The following is a 19,255-nucleotide window of genomic DNA, read 5'->3' on the forward strand; positions in this document are numbered from 1 at the left end:
TGAGACTGATATTTACCACTGATCCACCGAAGCAGTTATTTCATGTTGTTAGGTTAATAATACGAAGGAGGCTGGAAGAGAGGTGGGGGGGGGGAAGGAAATGAGGGCTAAGGCAGAAAGGCCACCGGGCGAGTTGGCCGTGCGGTTAGGGGCGCGCAGCTGTGAGTTTGCATCCGGGAGATAGTGGTTCGAACCCCACTGTCGGCAGCCCCGAACATGGTTTTCCGTGGTTTCCCATTTTCACACCAAGCAAATGCTGGGGCTGTACCTTAATTAAAACCACGGCCGCTTCCTTCCCATTCCTAGGCCTTCCCTATTCCATCGTCGCCATAAGACCTATCTGTGTCGGTGCGACGTAAAGCGAATAGAAATAAAAGGCAGAGAGGCTGCTTACGTAGGGTGAGAAAACGATCTATTTTGACTGAAATATTTGCTTTTTCATTGGTTCAAAGTGTACAAAACCGATGAAAATCTTTATATCCTTAAAAAGAACCTCAACCATCCTCGAAGTGGTTTTCCATGGTTTCCTACTTCTCCTCCAAGGAAATGCCGGGATGGTACCTAACTTAAGGCCACGGCCGCTTCCTTCCCTCTTCCTTGTGTATCCCTTACAATCTTCCCTACCCCCCTACAAGGCCCCTGTTCAGCATAGCAGGTGAGGCCGTCTGGGCGACGTACTGGTCCTCCTCCCCGGTTGTATCCCCCGGAATCAAAGTCTAACGCTCCAGGACACTGCCCTAGAGGCGGTAGAGGTAGGATCCTTCTCCGAGTCCGAGGGAAAGCCAACCCTGGAGGGTAAATGGATTATGAAAGAAAGAAAGAAAGAAAGAAAGAAAGAAAGAATAAGAAACTGTGGGAGTAAGGCTTTTCCCGATCAATCCCAGATATTCTGAAAATGTAGTGAAAACCAAAGCGCATTCGGAAAATGGGTGGGTTCGAATCCCACCGTCGGCAGCCCTGAATATGGCTTTCCGTGGTTTCCTATTTTCACACCAAGCAAATTCTGGAGCTGTGCCTTAGTTCAGGCCACTGCTGTTACCTTCTCATCATTCGGTTACCGAAAACCTTCGATGTGTTAATGAGAAGTTAAACTACTAAGAAGAAAAAAAGCTGTCTCCGTACAGTTCATGATGAACGCAGGAGTGGAAGGTGGAAAACGGCTGGCGCTATCCGTAACCTCAGCACTGAGTTGGATAGACTGGTTAGCTCTATTCCTGGCCATCTTTTCACCCAAGAATTAACCTGGTACTCTTTTTTTGGCGTAGGCCGAGTGAACCTCAGGGTCATAAACCTTACCGAAGTGGAAATCTCGTTTTTAAAATCTTTTATCTTCCTGCTGTTTAGTCTGTACTATGAGCAGATTTTTCGAGCTGCTCTTCAAGAAGCGAAAGATGGAATAACAGTAGGCTGATCAACAATCTGAGATGACACTGTCGTCTTGGCTGACAGTACTGAATGTCTTCAGCGTCTGGTAAAGAGAATCGTAGCAGAAGGGGAAAAACTTGGTCTCAAAGTTAACACCGACAAGACCACGGTGATGGCCATTTCCAGAACTCGTAACACGCACATTCGTATCACCATTTATGGGGAATCAGTTGAACAAGTGCAGAAGTTTAAGTACCTTGGCAGGTCGATTACTGGGGAACTTAAACCCGGATTTAGAGATCCGTGTACGAATGGAAATGGCTCGTACTAGTTTTCTGAAAATGAGGATTCTACTGGGACTCTGAAATTCACACCATTAAGAGAATAAATGCTTTAGAGATGTGGATGTTCCGAAGAATGTTACGGATCTCGTGGACTGACCACGTCTCCAATGCTGCCACACTCAAACGCATGAGGAGGGAACGAATGTTGATATGTACAATCAAGAAGAGAAAGCCAGCCTACCTTGGGCATATTATGAGGATTGAAAAGTACGGCCTATTTAAATTGACCTTGCTGGGTAAAATTGATGGACGTAGGGGTCGCGGTCGAAGGAGACACTCTTGGCTGAGGAACTTAACGGGATTGGACAGGACTAGATTCTAGTAGACTGATGAGGACAGCTGAACACCTTACAGACTTCGCTGTAATTGTGGCCATCCTTCAGAAATGAAGAAGGCACTACAAGGAGAGGAAACTTCCTGGCGGTTAATGGAACCCACGTCCTTTCGGGTGAACTGAACACTTCTTTTACGGCTTCGGCTTGGCAGAACCTTTACTATATATTTATTTTATTACAATATTTTAAAACATATTCCTTATCATGGGGTGCCTTGTAATGCCTATTTTACTCTCTTTCAGCGGAGAAGGGACTGAATGTACCTCTTGACGAAGACTGGTTCCTGCTTCAATTCCTACGACCTTGCAAGTTCTATCCTCAGAGTGCACTGGAGAGGGTGAGTACAAGCCTAATAGTGTAATTTAATTCCTAAATGGTGTGGGAATTTGATTTATATTCTTAATGCTTGTTTCGGTATAGATTGTATTGCATTCATAGCAAACGAACTATAGGCTACAAATAGATTCTTAGCTTACTATAAATATAAAAATGGATGTATGTTGTGTGTAAATGACAACTCTCCTCCTAAACCACTGGAGCAATTTCAACTAAACTTGGTGCACTTATGAATTGCTATCTGGAAACGAGCACTGTGGGGGTAAGCCATCCGTAGCACCATTAGGGGGGGTCGAATCCACAGTTTTCGGGGTCGCTGGGATGAATAGTAACACTCCCGATTTTTAAAAACACGAAGTTTAGCCTCCCTTAGGGTGAGGAAGGGGGAGTGAGATATAAAAATACTCGAGAATAGTGTCGAATCCATAGTTTTCTGGGTCGCGTAGATGAATGGTAACATTCCGGATTTTTTAAAGTCGCAAGTTCAGTTCCCTTTGGCATAGGGGGTGAGAAAGGGTAAAAATATAAATTGTCCAAAATGACCTAGATAATGGACGTATGTATTTTCCAGTGTGGCTATCAACCAAAATTGTTCGAAGTATGACTTACTACCTGGAAAATATACTGTCGTAGTACGACGCCCCTAGAACCACTCGGGAAGGGGGTGAAATATAATCCATATTAATAAATGGAAGGCAGTCTGGAGCGATCTATATATACTGTACTGTATGTGTATCTATATATATATTGTCCCCTTCTCCGGGGTCGCTCAGTCGGCGGAGCGAGAGTCCCAAAAGGGTGGACCGTTCGCAGGGCCGATTATGCTATTAAGGGACAACTTCATAGAATTTATATTTTCAGGACCCTTGGTGACTGGATAGGTGACACAATATAAATGAAAATCAGGGCAAAATAACAACAACGTTTATTAAAAACATAATGGAAACTCAGTCTGGACAAATGCATGAAAGAAAAAAAAAATTATTAAATACAATGTGATTTTTGCAATAAAAGGAATATCTCAATCTTTAATGGCTTGTGAATAAATGAATACGACTGTAAGTCCTCGCATGCTTCTGGAGTTAGGTTCCATTGCTTCTCCAATGAAACTCCACCTAAGATTTTACTCTGTAACATCGAATGAATCACTAAATTAGCAAAGCTGTCATTTCCCGTTATAACTCATGTTTAGTCATTTACAGGTAAAATAATTTCATACATTTTGAAGAACAATTACTATTAACTCAGCATTTACTTGTTCAAGAAAATTCCTTGAGCATTCATTTCACTCTACCTGTGAAAAATCCTCTAACTCATTTTGTCATCATAAAATTCCTTTACAATTTCATTTTAGTGTTGGGAAATATTTTTACAAATTTTTCACTTTAGCGTTTGGAAATATTTTTACAATTTCTTTGGCATAACTCCCTCTCTCTCGTAGACTACGCTTGACTGTATTCTTTCCTTACTCTATTTAACCTTTCTAAATTACCTAGCATTTCATGGATGGATAGAGCATCATGTGATCCTACACGGAATCAACAACAACAACAACAATGCATCACAGTCACAAAAAAAAAATACAAGATAAGTTTCCTTGGAATGATAAAAGTAAATGACACCAAATAACCCAATTCTACCAACTGGTTATAAGTACATTTTTATCACACAATGAATCTGTAATATTTATTATTATTATTATTATCCAGTCATTTATCTCGTCTTCCTCTTGAGTTTTATTGAAGATCCTTATAATCATCTGACCAGAATAAAACTCGCTCATGACTATAGTTATGATGATACAGAAAGCCAAATTTCTCTCTCGAAGAATAACCATCACCATCATCAGTGATAAGAGCTCAAGAGCCTCGAAAACATCTAATAACGATTAAGTCGTGTATTATTCATATCAGTGGTTGAGCCAGAAATAGACCTATTATAGTCCCTAAATCCGTACATCCTCATAAATCATTATCGCCATAATCATTCATTACAATCACTGTGACTCATAATACCGTTTAGGCCCGACATGCACCCTAGTAGTCCCATGTCGTCCATTAATGGCGAACTCCATTATCACAATGACCATACAAGTTGAATCTCAACAACTCTTACATTATCCGACCTTTACTATTTTGATCATTATTATTATTACTATTATCCTATAATGGCTCCTAGATCGTTCTCTCGAAGAATATTTCTAACATTCGTCGTTCACTTTCCCTTCTACCATCAATCACTACACATGACTAACAGGGTTTTAAAACTACGATTTAATTATAGTTTACTCCTACATTTAATCATATCTTCATTTACTATTTTTATGAGTTTAATTTACTCTTATTATTATTATTATTATTATTATGATTGTTAGTAGACCTTACTCCCTTAAATCACTTTCGAAGATCATAATCATTCACTCTTGTCAACTCGAGAACAACTGGGATTATTCATCATCACGTCCAAAAATAAAATTATCATTATTCCAAGAAAATGCAAAGATAGAACAATATTGAAATTACAAATCAACGAAGTAAGGAATGCTCTCCCATCACCATTACATACAAAATTACTAAGGAAACTACTTTACTCTACGCAAGAATACAATCTAGTCATCTACTAAAAGAGAAGAAATTTTACAAGGGTACTCATATTTCCGGTGAAAATCCTTGGCGTCGGGATGCTGCTTCAGGCGACAACGTCTCTTGCCTCATCTATGGTGGTTTACGGATGTACAAAGTCATCGCGTTGGCGTGCACTCTGGAATTTAGTTCCTCATGACTGTAGCTATATTCAGCGTCTTCTTTTTACTCCAGCAAAGTCCCAGAAAATCTCTCGATTTCCCTCTTGATCGCCGCATGTCGACAACTTGGTTTCCTCGGAGATAGCTGAAACTAAAATATTCTATTAGCACAGGGATCCACACTAGCTATAACTCACTAAGTTATGTACAACACTTAACTTGGCGCAACGATGTACTTTAGGTCCATTATTACTATAAGCTTCGTCTTCTGAACACATTCATTAAGTTACGATACGCCTTAGGCTGACAAATAATAGGGCTGACTATTATGATGATTAAATAAAGGTTAGATTTCCTCTCGCCTATCCACTTGAGATCGTGATTTCCTTTCATAATGTCCAATGGAACATTCCTAAAGCTTCTATGGCAATAATCGGCTTTAATGAGCACGCTGACTGTCTGCGGTTTAACATTTTCCACCCGGGAGAATGTACAACTGTAATAAGCTCGCTGGATACTGCGTTGAGCTAACAATGAATTACACTGGCATTCAAGTAATGTAATGATCGTGCCCTACAAGGATTACACTAGTATTCACGTCGTCTGAACATATTCTTCTTTCCCGTAGAGAATACACGGTTCGACTTCTCGTAAGAAACAACTGTCCGACGTGCTCTTGAAAAACTGTTCTGGCCGTCGTCTCGTAAAATTTTTCTTGAACTGTTCTGACGTTCTTACCCAAGAACTTCCTTCGACTTAGTTCCAGAACAATCCTAATATTTCCAGCACTTTCCTCAATTTCTATTGGCTGGTAATCGACCTGCGCCATAGCTCGTCCTTGACCGCTACGAGTGGATTTTATGAGAACATTTCTCCTCCCCTTTGTCGTCTGCCGGTGTCATGACGTAACTGCGCTCTGGTCGCCCTCGATCAGCTGTTGACCTAGTTTCGGCCGGCTCGCTCTCGCACAACTGTGTCACAGCTGGTACACGCGCACTCGTAAGCAATGCTCCGTAATAAATATTCCCAGCTTTCTCAAATTAACTGAGGCACCATTTAGACGGGTACATAATCCCCCTTGGTTGATTTAGGATTTAATTAGCAGATTAAATCATAACAGCTCAGTTTACTTTCTAAATGTACACGGAAAATGTGCACCATTACAGCTCCTTTTCAAGATTAATTTCTAGGATTTCTCCGGAACTGGTGATAGACGCGTAAATTCCCAGCATTATAAATAGCTCTAAAGTGTCCATCAAAGCTCTCTACCTGGTATGCATTGTTCCCCAAATCTTTAATTACTCTGTAAGGTCCAACATATAAAGGTGCGAACTTCGCGTAGAATTTTTCAACAGGACTTGAAATAGCGGGTTTACGGAGTAATACGTACTCTCCAACATTTAAGGGACGATGAAATCGTTTCTTACGTACTCTCCTCCGTCTTCTGTTGGCGTGATCTACAAGGTTTTCTCTCGCTTGGAGAATTACTTCCGCATGAGGACGTCTTTGATCCAGGTGTGGAATTACGTTGTCCCAAGTTCGGACGGGATATTGATTGAAATGAATGACTGAGGGAATTAATTTCGTCGCCTCATGCACTGTGTTATTTACCACGTCCATCATTATTGGTAACACTGCGATCCACCTTTCGTGTCTGTTTTTACAATAAATTCTGCAAAATTTTGAAATCTCTTGCATCACCCGCTCAGCGGGATTACTGGCTGGATTCCGGATCGAACTCATGGTGTGCTTGATCCCCATTTCAGATAAGCCTCGTCTGAACTCTTCAGCCGTGAATTGCGATCCGTGGTCAGTCAGCAAGACCTTGGGTTTCCCCATCATAGGAATTATGCTTTTCTTTAATCTCCATAGGATCGATTTTGTGTTCGCCTTCTGAATTGGAAAAAGGGTTAGAAATTTCGAAAACACATCTATGGTCACAATTACGAATTTATGCTTAAATCTACTGGCTGGAATCGGGCCAAATATGTCCATTGCGAATAAGCTTAGTGGTCTCTCTGGAATAATAGGAATAGGTTTTTGCTTAGCAAAGTGTGAGCTGGCTTTCGTTCTCTGACACGTATCACAGGTGCGTATAATTTCACGTACATTCTGGCGGAGTTTATCCCAAGTGAAGGTTTCTTTGATAGTTGCTACAGTTTTATCGAGTCCTGCATGACCCGTAATTCTGTGCACATGCCATACTAAGTCTTCTCGAATTTTCATGGGCACCACGGCCTTTAAATTGACCCTCATGGGGTCCACGAATTGACATAACATGCCCCCTTGGTTGAGATATCGTTTAGCCTTTCTCCTCAGCATTTTGTACCTGGGATCACCTGGTTCGATCTTTCCAGACAAATAATCAATCAAAGGCCTTAAAGTAGCATCTCTTTTCTGCATCTGTGGAAAATATCGTAATTTTCGTAGGAGCTCCAGGTCATCCGGAATTAGCTCGATCCGATAAACCTCGACATCTTCCTCCGGATTACGGCTTAAATAGTCTGCTAACACATTCTGTTTTCCCGGGCAATGCTCGACTTGGATATCAAACTGCTGGACAAAGAGTGTCCATCTCATTACCCTTTCGCTACTCATTGTGGCGCGCGTCATAAACGTCAAGGCATGGTGATCTGTTCGGATCAGTATGGGGAACCCATAAATTATTTTTTTCCATTGCGTCAAAGCGTAAACAATTGCTAACATTTCTAATTCCGTTATAGTGTATCCTTTCTCATTAGGTCGTAATTTCCTGCTTGCAAACGAAATAAAGTCTTTCACGTCCGGTTTCTCTGGATTTTCTTGAAATAGGACTGCTCCCACTCCAACCTTTGAGGCGTCCGTCTGAATAATGAACGGTCGTTCGAAGTCGGGGTAGCTAAGATTAACATTATTCCTTAGCATTTCCTTGGTCTGGATGAAAGCTTGTTCTTCAACTTCCGACCATTTCCACTTCTGGTTCTTTTTCAATAATTCCTGCAATGGCGAGATCGTTCTCGTATAACCCGGGCAAAAATTCGCGTAAAACTGACACATGCCTAGGAATTGACGTACGTGTTTTATCCTTCGTGGACGTGGAAAATCACAAATAGCGGTCACCTTGACCATTCGCCAATATTTCGGGTATTTCTTCATTCAAAAATTGACGTTTTTTTTTTTTCACCCCTTGACTCCTTCCGGGTTGGCAGACGGTCTCCTCCTCTCCTTTCCGTCTTTTTTTCTCTTCCTGAAATGCGAGGGATTCTGCGCCTGTTACGTCGGGATCTGTATTTTGATTCAAAATAGCTCTTCTCCATATTTCACCTCCGTCTGTTTTCTCCTTGAGTTCCCGGACATGTTCTTTGTTTTCATCAACTGTCCCCCTTGGTTGATAAAACCGATGATAATTTCTTCTTTTCTCGGCGGCATATTTTACTCCTCGAGAAGTTCGGCCAAAATATCGATCTCTTCCTCTTGATCCCATCGAATACGGTCGAAATCCATGGAAGCCCCTCTGTAATCTCTGCTCATCCCTTGTTTCACTCCGTTCGGACCTCTCTTTAGTTTGTACCTCTTTATTTTTCTGTGGAACCACCGTCCTTTCTTTCTCAACATAAGTCGAATTGATTTCCTGACTCAAGGCTCGAGTATTACGGGTATGATCCCTAGACGTCATATCTAGCTGTCTTAATACTCTTTCCAGCTCCATAGCTGTTCGGATGTTCGATGCTATTAATATTCTTTGTACGTCCGGCGGTAACTGTCGAATGATGACTCGGCATAATTCTTCCTCTGGAAGTGGGTCGTCCAATTCTCGAATTTTCCGGATCTGATTTGCGGCGAACTCGGAAAATTTCGTAGGCAGCGTCGAAGCATATCGACGAGCATACCATTCCGTCCTTAAATTGTGCTGAATATCTGTGTTCCAAAATTTGTCGAAAAATGCGACTTTAAATCCTTCGAAATCATCGAAACTGTACCGGAATGCCATAAACCACGTGTGAGCTGACGAATCTAGGTATTTTTCCGTCACTCGTAATTGTCGTTCAGGAGGAATGTCATTATCTTTAAAATATTCTTGTAGGTCCTTAATAAAGGTTTTAGGTGTAGGTCCGTTTTGATTGTTGAACTTTCGGGGTTGATTGTCCTGTAGACGTATAATATTCACAATCTGCGGCCTGTTCCCTTTATCGTCCATTTGATTTAAAGATGCGGTATTATTCTTAGCTCGACCGGAAGTTTTTATCTCCTGTGCTGCATTAGGAGTCGAACAAATGAATCCTGCTTTAAACTGTTGCTCCATTTGTGATTGCCTTTCAATTACGGACGCAGTCACAACTCGTGTGCTGTCACTATGCAATCGCAACGTTTGTAGTTCCGTTGTCATATTTGATATTTCGTCTGACATCCCCTTTATTTTATCCTCCATTTGTCCTACTAACCCACGGGACGCAAGAAGTTCGTGTTCCACCTTGGATACAACTTCTCCGATAGCTTTCTTATTGTCATTTACAGCTGTTTTCAGACCTTCTACTTCATCAGTAATGAGTTCTTTGCTCATCCGAACTTCCTGTCTGACCCCCTTGTCGACCTGAATTATACTATCACATACTTCCTTAAATCGTTTAGTCCACCTCAATTGCGCATCGGTCGTATTTTCTTTATGCGATTGTATTTGGTTGCTAAGTTCAGAAATTTTCCTTTCCACCTCAGTCTTATGTGTGATCATATTATCCATAATTGATTTCTTGAGCGTGCCTAGCCTCTCAGTAAACTCCTGCGCTACGCTAGCTATCGAGTTTGTAACTGTTCGTTCAATCTCTTGTTTCAACTTCGCCTGACTATCTTTAAAATCACGCGACATCACTTTAATTTCTTGGGTTAACCTAGTCTGGTTGTCTTTGAACTCACGTGACATCTGTGCTTGACTCTCCTTAAACTCAGTCCTAATAGAATCAACACTAGCCTTAGTTTCCGCTCTCATTTCTGATTGATTACGTTCAAGTCTTTCAATACTAGCTTTAGTTTCGGCTTTCATAGAATCAGCACTAGCCCTACACTCGGCCGACATTTGAGATTGCGCAAGTTCAAGTCTTTCAATACTAGCTTTATTCTCAGCTCCCAATTTCTCAGCGCTGGCTCTCATCTCCGCTATCATCCGAGCTAAAGTATCCAAATCCATTACAATTCATAAGCATTGTGCTCGCCAACAACGATGAACCTGTACATCTTTGCCCCATTTGCCTAAATTTCACCGGAAATTGCCAAAGAATTTGTAAAATACAAAGTATGAACTCCACAAGCATGCTCTCCGTACTGTAACAAATAGACCTATACCAAAGCAATGTCCAGCTGTATTATGTCATTACCAACCTTGGTATCTCTACCCATTTAATTGTCACCATTTAACTGAATAAAAATTACCATCTCCTTGCTTTTGCGCCACAATAGTGTTCGCCGAAACAACAAGATCGTAAATATAACAACAACAAAAATATGCCCTGGAAATAACTCACCAAAACGATCAATGCCTAAGCAATGAGGGTTTGGGTTGGCCCTGAAAGTTGGGCGCCACAGAAATATGTCCCCTTCTCCGGGGTCGCTCAGTCGGCGGAGCGAGAGTCCCAAAAGGGTGGACCGTTCGCAGGGCCGATTATGCTATTAAGGGACAACTTCATAGAATTTATATTTTCAGGACCCTTGGTGACTGGATAGGTGACACAATATAAATGAAAATCAGGGCAAAATAACAACAACGTTTATTAAAAACATAATGGAAACTCAGTCTGGACAAATGCATGAAAGAAAAAAAAAATTATTAAATACAATGTGATTTTTGCAATAAAAGGAATATCTCAATCTTTAATGGCTTGTGAATAAATGAATACGACTGTAAGTCCTCGCATGCTTCTGGAGTTAGGTTCCATTGCTTCTCCAATGAAACTCCACCTAAGATTTTACTCTGTAACATCGAATGAATCACTAAATTAGCAAAGCTGTCATTTCCCGTTATAACTCATGTTTAGTCATTTACAGGTAAAATAATTTCATACATTTTGAAGAACAATTACTATTAACTCAGCATTTACTTGTTCAAGAAAATTCCTTGAGCATTCATTTCACTCTACCTGTGAAAAATCCTCTAACTCATTTTGTCATCATAAAATTCCTTTACAATTTCATTTTAGTGTTGGGAAATATTTTTACAAATTTTTCACTTTAGCGTTTGGAAATATTTTTACAATTTCTTTGGCATAACTCCCTCTCTCTCGTAGACTACGCTTGACTGTATTCTTTCCTTACTCTATTTAACCTTTCTAAATTACCTAGCATTTCATGGATGGATAGAGCATCATGTGATCCTACACGGAATCAACAACAACAACAACAATGCATCACAGTCACAAAAAAAATATACAAGATAAGTTTCCTTGGAATGATAAAAGTAAATGACACCAAATAACCCAATTCTACCAACTGGTTATAAGTACATTTTTATCACACAATGAATCTGTAATATTTATTATTATTATTATTATCCAGTCATTTATCTCGTCTTCCTCTTGAGTTTTATTGAAGATCCTTATAATCATCTGACCAGAATAAAACTCGCTCATGACTATAGTTATGATGATACAGAAAGCCAAATTTCTCTCTCGAAGAATAACCATCACCATCATCAGTGATAAGAGCTCAAGAGCCTCGAAAACATCTAATAACGATTAAGTCGTGTATTATTCATATCAGTGGTTGAGCCAGAAATAGACCTATTATAGTCCCTAAATCCGTACATCCTCATAAATCATTATCGCCATAATCATTCATTACAATCACTGTGACTCATAATACCGTTTAGGCCCGACATGCACCCTAGTAGTCCCATGTCGTCCATTAATGGCGAACTCCATTATCACAATGACCATACAAGTTGAATCTCAACAACTCTTACATTATCCGACCTTTACTATTTTGATCATTATTATTATTACTATTATCCTATAATGGCTCCTAGATCGTTCTCTCGAAGAATATTTCTAACATTCGTCGTTCACTTTCCCTTCTACCATCAATCACTACACATGACTAACAGGGTTTTAAAACTACGATTTAATTATAGTTTACTCCTACATTTAATCATATCTTCATTTACTATTTTTATGAGTTTAATTTACTCTTATTATTATTATTATTATTATTATGATTGTTAGTAGACCTTACTCCCTTAAATCACTTTCGAAGATCATAATCATTCACTCTTGTCAACTCGAGAACAACTGGGATTATTCATCATCACGTCCAAAAATAAAATTATCATTATTCCAAGAAAATGCAAAGATAGAACAATATTGAAATTACAAATCAACGAAGTAAGGAATGCTCTCCCATCACCATTACATACAAAATTACTAAGGAAACTACTTTACTCTACGCAAGAATACAATCTAGTCATCTACTAAAAGAGAAGAAATTTTACAAGGGTACTCATATTTCCGGTGAAAATCCTTGGCGTCGGGATGCTGCTTCAGGCGACAACGTCTCTTGCCTCATCTATGGTGGTTTACGGATGTACAAAGTCATCGCGTTGGCGTGCACTCTGGAATTTAGTTCCTCATGACTGTAGCTATATTCAGCGTCTTCTTTTTACTCCAGCAAAGTCCCAGAAAATCTCTCGATTTCCCTCTTGATCGCCGCATGTCGACAACTTGGTTTCCTCGGAGATAGCTGAAACTAAAATATTCTATTAGCACAGGGATCCACACTAGCTATAACTCACTAAGTTATGTACAACACTTAACTTGGCGCAACGATGTACTTTAGGTCCATTATTACTATAAGCTTCGTCTTCTGAACACATTCATTAAGTTACGATACGCCTTAGGCTGACAAATAATAGGGCTGACTATTATGATGATTAAATAAAGGTTAGATTTCCTCTCGCCTATCCACTTGAGATCGTGATTTCCTTTCATAATGTCCAATGGAACATTCCTAAAGCTTCTATGGCAATAATCGGCTTTAATGAGCACGCTGACTGTCTGCGGTTTAACATTTTCCACCCGGGAGAATGTACAACTGTAATAAGCTCGCTGGATACTGCGTTGAGCTAACAATGAATTACACTGGCATTCAAGTAATGTAATGATCGTGCCCTACAAGGATTACACTAGTATTCACGTCGTCTGAACATATTCTTCTTTCCCGTAGAGAATACACGGTTCGACTTCTCGTAAGAAACAACTGTCCGACGTGCTCTTGAAAAACTGTTCTGGCCGTCGTCTCGTAAAATTTTTCTTGAACTGTTCTGACGTTCTTACCCAAGAACTTCCTTCGACTTAGTTCCAGAACAATCCTAATATTTCCAGCACTTTCCTCAATTTCTATTGGCTGGTAATCGACCTGCGCCATAGCTCGTCCTTGACCGCTACGAGTGGATTTTATGAGAACATTTCTCCTCCCCTTTGTCGTCTGCCGGTGTCATGACGTAACTGCGCTCTGGTCGCCCTCGATCAGCTGTTGACCTAGTTTCGGCCGGCTCGCTCTCGCACAACTGTGTCACAGCTGGTACACGCGCACTCGTAAGCAATGCTCCGTAATAAATATTCCCAGCTTTCTCAAATTAACTGAGGCACCATTTAGACGGGTACAATATATATATTGATAAATTAGGGTATAAAAATGAAAACAGGCGTGAATTAATGAGACACTTCCAGGCATCTTAGAAACGTAAAACTTGGTACCAGACAAGCTGATGACTTCAGGATCCCTTGAAAAAATGAAAATTCTCAAAATTATCTGAGGGAGATACGCTGGGAGTTTCAAATTTGCATAAGAACGCAGTCGGATATATTTATCCAAAACGATAACCTATAAATTTCATGGGTTTCAAATTTTCCTGAAAGTCCTCATTTTTATCCCCCCTCCCAATATCAAGATGGCTGCACAATCTGCCAGACGAGCTAGAAAATTGAAATTTGGCAAAATTATAGCTTTTACGCTGTAGCCGACGCAAAAATTACGAGATGTTTAATATTTTTTATTTTTACCCCCGAAGAATATCGAAATATGGAGGCAATTTTAATGACGGTGCAGATTTTCATTTCGAGGTATTTGGTGCCTAAACGGGTTGTCGTTTCACAAAACGTATAGCACAACCTCGGTTCAATATGGAGTGATCTACAACATTGGTCCTATGACTTCTTGTCGTATCTCTATCCCTTATACATTAAATTCGGCTCTATTTCTGGATTGTACCTAACTTTTGCACTTTGTATACCTATAATTGGTAGTTTGAATCACGTATAGGAAATATAGGATCATAAAATTCTATACGAATATTGGCCCATCCAGCAGCCATATGTGAGTCAAATTCTATGTTTGAAGCTGTCGCATAAGTATCTGAAAAAATGTTCACTGCGTGAAAACCTTACACAGATTTCACCCTATTCAACGTTTCTAAAATAATCTTACATTTAAATAGATCAGAGACGAGAAAATATCATAGGACCAGCCACTTAGGTCTCTAAATGAGGCAAAAGGCGTCTTGTCGTACAATCCGTTTTTCGATATGATGCACCTGTTAGCAGCAGTTATTCAATAAATGAAGGTGAAGATGCATATACTTCCGTATGTCGATCTATATATATTCATTGAAGTCGATTTGTAGCGATCTAGAAAGGGTGTGTCTGCCATTGTAATTAATAGTTTACAAATCGATAGTTACTGTCAGCAGGAGGGCGTCTGCTATTGTAATCAGTACTCCCCACATCGACTTTGACTGGCAGTAGGAATGGGGTCCTCCTCCAACTCCTGTGTACCATTGTAATGAAAAATTCCCTTCTCGATTTGACTAGCAGAAGGCAAGGGAGCGTGCAATTTATTTCTAAACTACTTTACCCGATTCTGTTTGCCAGTAGGCAAGGGTGCCGCCCATTATAAACAAATTTACCCATCTAAAATGTGACGGACGTTACGCATAGTGGCCTGCTATTATAATGGACACACACCAACTCGGTGTGACTGGCAGTAAGCTGACTGGCATTGGGAAAATTAGTCTGTCATTATAATGATAACAACACAACTCAGTTTTGACTGGTAGTACGGAAGGTACCTGCCATTATAATAAAAATTTCTCAACTGTAATCTGTCTGAAAGTAGGAAATTGGGTCTGCCATTGTAATGAAAACTCCCCAAATCGATTGTGGCCGCACAGTAGGCAATGGGGCCTGCCGTTAAGTGAAAATTCCCAACTCCTTTGTGAATTGCAGTAGACAAGTGGACCTGCCGTTATCATCACAGCTCCCCAACTCACACTTTACATTGGAAACAACGTCTGTGGACCTCCCAATGCTGTTTCTCGGATAACGTCAAGAGATATGCAATTTAAAAAATCTTATTCACTGCATGTACAGTAATTTACTTCGATATCCGTATACAATGTAGAATACCGTAGTGAAGCACGGGTACATTTGCTAGTAAAAAGTACTTATCGTCAGTAAAAGTAGTTTGACTCGGGAAAGTGCTGTTCATAAGTACAGTAAGTTTGCATTGTACAGAGGTTACGCACGACGAAGAAGATGATGTAGTTATAAGTTGTTTTACACCGCAGTGGCACAGATAGGTCTTAATTATGCACGGTGTGAAAATGGGAAACCACGGGAAACCATCTTCATGGCTGCCGACAGTGGGGTTTGAACCCACTATCTCCCGAATACTGACTACTGGCACTTTCTTCTTCTTATTCTTCACCGAGCTCGATAGCTGCAGTTCTTTTACTCTAGAGTGCATACGCATTAAATTCAATAATTTCAAAAAAAACGGTGGACCGACTTATTTTTAATGCAAAATCTGTTGTTCAAATGATTTAATAGACTCATCTTTAGTATACAGTATTAATGAGAAACTTAAGCTGGGCTGACTGCTTGTATGGTAGAGAAATGGTCTTCTCAGCTCAAGATGCCGGATTCGATCCCGGACCAGTCCGGTGGTACATGAGGATGCTCAAATACGTCAGCCTCATGCCGGTAGATTTACCGTCACGCAAAAGAACTTCTGCATGAGAAAATTCGGCACACCGGCGTCTCCAAAAGCCGTAATATTAGACAATTGGACGTTAAATAATTATCATATTTTGCTGTTTATTTTACGTCGCACCGACGCAGACAGGTCCTATGGTGACGATGCGATAGGAAAGAGCAAGGAGTGGGAAGGAAGCGGCCGTGGCCTTTTACGGTACAGCCCCTGCATTTGCCTGATCTGAAAAATGGGAAACCATCTTCAGGGCTGCCGGCGGAGGGGTTCGAACCCACCATTATTATTATTATTATTATTATTATTATTATTATTATTATTATTATTATTATTATTATTATCTATAAACACTTTTTACAACTTTTGCTTTACGTCGCACTGACACAAATAGGTCTTATGGTGACGATGAGAGAGAAAAGGGCTAGGAATGGGAAGGAAGCGGCCGTGGCCTTAGTTAAGGTACAGCCCTAGAATTTACCTAGTGTGAAATTGGGAAACCACGGAAAACTAACTTCATGGCTGCCGAGAGTGGGGTTCGAACCCACTACCTCCAGAATGCAAACTGACAGCTACGTGGCCGAAACAGCGCAGCTACTCACTCGGTTAAAAACATATTACTCGATCTGCAATACCTATTGTAAAAAACACGAAGTTACAAATCATTACCGTCGACGCAAGTAGAGGCCTTTATACCTTGTAATCTTTGAATCTAGGAACTGAAGCTCACGGTGTATTTCGTTCAAATGGCATGGCTTAATTACAAGCCCGGTTGTGTTTATTTCGAAAGATCCCTACTCACATTCAGAGAGACGAAGCATTCAATCTCTTATCTGATAGAAGATAAAGCAGCCATAAAACTCTATTGATGTCAGACAACTGGGTTTCTGAAAAGCGTTCCTGAAACGCTACATTTTACCAGTGCGCGCATTTAATTAAACTGAATGCCTTCATGTAGCTAATTAGCTGTTTGTAATACTAAATGCTTTTTGCATAATTGTGCGTGTTCATACTGTATCGCCATACACTGGAAGGAAAGTACAGTCTCTGTCGTCGATTTCTAGCTCCACACAAGCATTAATATACTGTACCTACGATGGTCGAACGAAAACCACTTATATCAAGTTGTCTGTAACAAATTTGGAAATCGATGTTTTCGTCATACTTTGAAAGGAAAATCATTTTCCCGGTTAAGCTTCTGGTTAGTTACATCCAGTCCTTTATCGTTTTCAAACTTTTAACGTGCACTTAAGTTCCGTGAAAATGGGTACATGGAAAGAAGAATGTTAAAGATACTTTTAGTGTTTGAGTAGAACGCGTATATCGCCAAGACTATTTAAGTTACGATTATGTTTAATGTCTCCATTTACAGATAAAAGACGAGGATACGTGTTACAAAAAGAAAATTGAAAATATAGATAGTAGTTTTCCTGAAGTAGTGCTTCAAAGTAAAGCAGAATTTGTGCTAAATATCTGACGTCATACACATACTTTGTTATAAGATGGCGTTGTGTTGACTCGGGCGCTCAGGTGGAGGTTAGTTGTAACAGCGAAAACAATTTAATAAGTAAGTCTACGAAACCCTCAAAACTCTGCGGCCATTACAATACTGACAGCCTACCGCTATTTTTTTTCTAACGCCTTTTTTGTGTTTCTGCATTAGAGTTACCTTTTCGTCGACGTTGAACTACTGCTGATGGTTCCGCGCCAAGGATAATCATCTTCGCGAACGATCACGTTTTCCTTCTGTCTCTCCTTCTATGGCTGTATTTGTCACTTTTAAATATGTGAGAGAAGTAGGCTGCTTTTTTGTTTTGTGAGAGGTAAGACTTCGCATGATTTCCCGGCATGACGGAATACCTTCTCGTTGATGACGAGGTCCACCCTTGGGACTTTCAACATTCTGCGATACACCTAAATTTCAAGGGCCTGTAGTCTTTATCTATCCTTCAATACCATAAAGCAGCAGCAGTAACACCAACACTTCATTACACGCCAACGAGTTTCGAATTGGAGATCACGGTCGCACAAAAGAGATTTTAATTTTAGAAAAACATTCTTGCAGTACAGACTCTGGTTTTGATTCTTACATTTGGATCGTATTCTTGTGTTGGCCATCATCCCCAAGTGTTTGAAATGTGACCCCTATCAGTGGTAACAGCATTGATGTTTTTCCGTTTCCTGATGTTAATGAATTTTATTTCCTGGGTGTTAATTTTAAGCCTGAACCTTAATTAAGGCCACGCCGTTTCCTTCCTACTCCAAGCCCTTTACATCTATCTGTATGGGTGCGAGGTAAAGCAAATTGTAAAAAAAAAATTAAGACCAAAATCCTTTCTTGCTTATTTCGTTTACACTGCTCAAGAGAAATTGAAGTTCTTCTAAATTGCCATCAAGTACCATGGTGTCCCTTTAAAGGTATTTTAATTATTCTGAAGACTGAACTCAGATGTCAAGAACGTCCAGATTGTTGAAGGAAGTTAACAAAACCTTGTACGATTAAGATAAATATCTGTATTAATCAAAGTACCTTCAGTTTGTTCTTGAATTTAGTCTGTTTTACGAAGTTATTTAAATTTTAACTATCTGGAATTGGGCTGTGTAGAACATTTTCGCACCTTCCAAAATTGTTCAGAATAAGACACAATCCATGGCACTACAGCCCTGAAGGTCTGCAGATTACGAGGTGTCGTGTGGTCAGCACGATGAGCTCTCGGCCGTTATTCTTGGCTTTCTAGACCGGGGCCGCCATCTCAGCGTCAGATAGCTCCTCAACTCTAGTCATTAGGCTGAGTGGACCTCGAATCAGCCCTCAGATCCAGGTAAAAATTCCTGACCTGGCCGGGAATCGAACCCGGTGCCTCCGAGGCACGCTACCCCTACACCACGAGGCCGGATAAAGGCACAGCCTATATTGTATTAATCTTGATTTACGAATTAGATGCTGCACCATTCACTGGAATGAAGATCCTCCGTTCTTGCCTATTAAAACATTAGGAAGAATAAAATAAAATAAGGATATATCGCAACCTGTTTTGATAAGGTGCGTGATAGAAAGATTAAAAGTGAAAGATGACAAAAATATTTTTATATGGATGGGAGTGATAATTATGATATTTCGCAACTTG

At 40.2% G+C, this 19,255-nt stretch overlaps 1 protein-coding gene across 2 annotated transcripts in view; it reads left to right on the plus strand.

Annotated features, from left to right (window-relative positions):
- Positions 1-19,255, plus strand: part of LOC136877457 (alpha-tocopherol transfer protein-like) — a 307,632-nt gene that overhangs the window by 167,610 nt on the left and 120,767 nt on the right. For both annotated transcript variants that reach the window (XM_067151512.2, XM_068228651.1), the window contains exon 3: positions 2,287-2,381. In XM_067151512.2, coding sequence (XP_067007613.1) covers positions 2,287-2,381 — 95 coding nt within the window. The remainder of the gene's footprint in view (positions 1-2,286; positions 2,382-19,255) is intronic.

The sequence above is a fragment of the Anabrus simplex genome, chromosome 7 (genome assembly GCF_040414725.1).
Source record: "Anabrus simplex isolate iqAnaSimp1 chromosome 7, ASM4041472v1, whole genome shotgun sequence".
In the NCBI taxonomy this organism is placed as follows: Eukaryota; Metazoa; Arthropoda; class Insecta; order Orthoptera; family Tettigoniidae; genus Anabrus; species Anabrus simplex.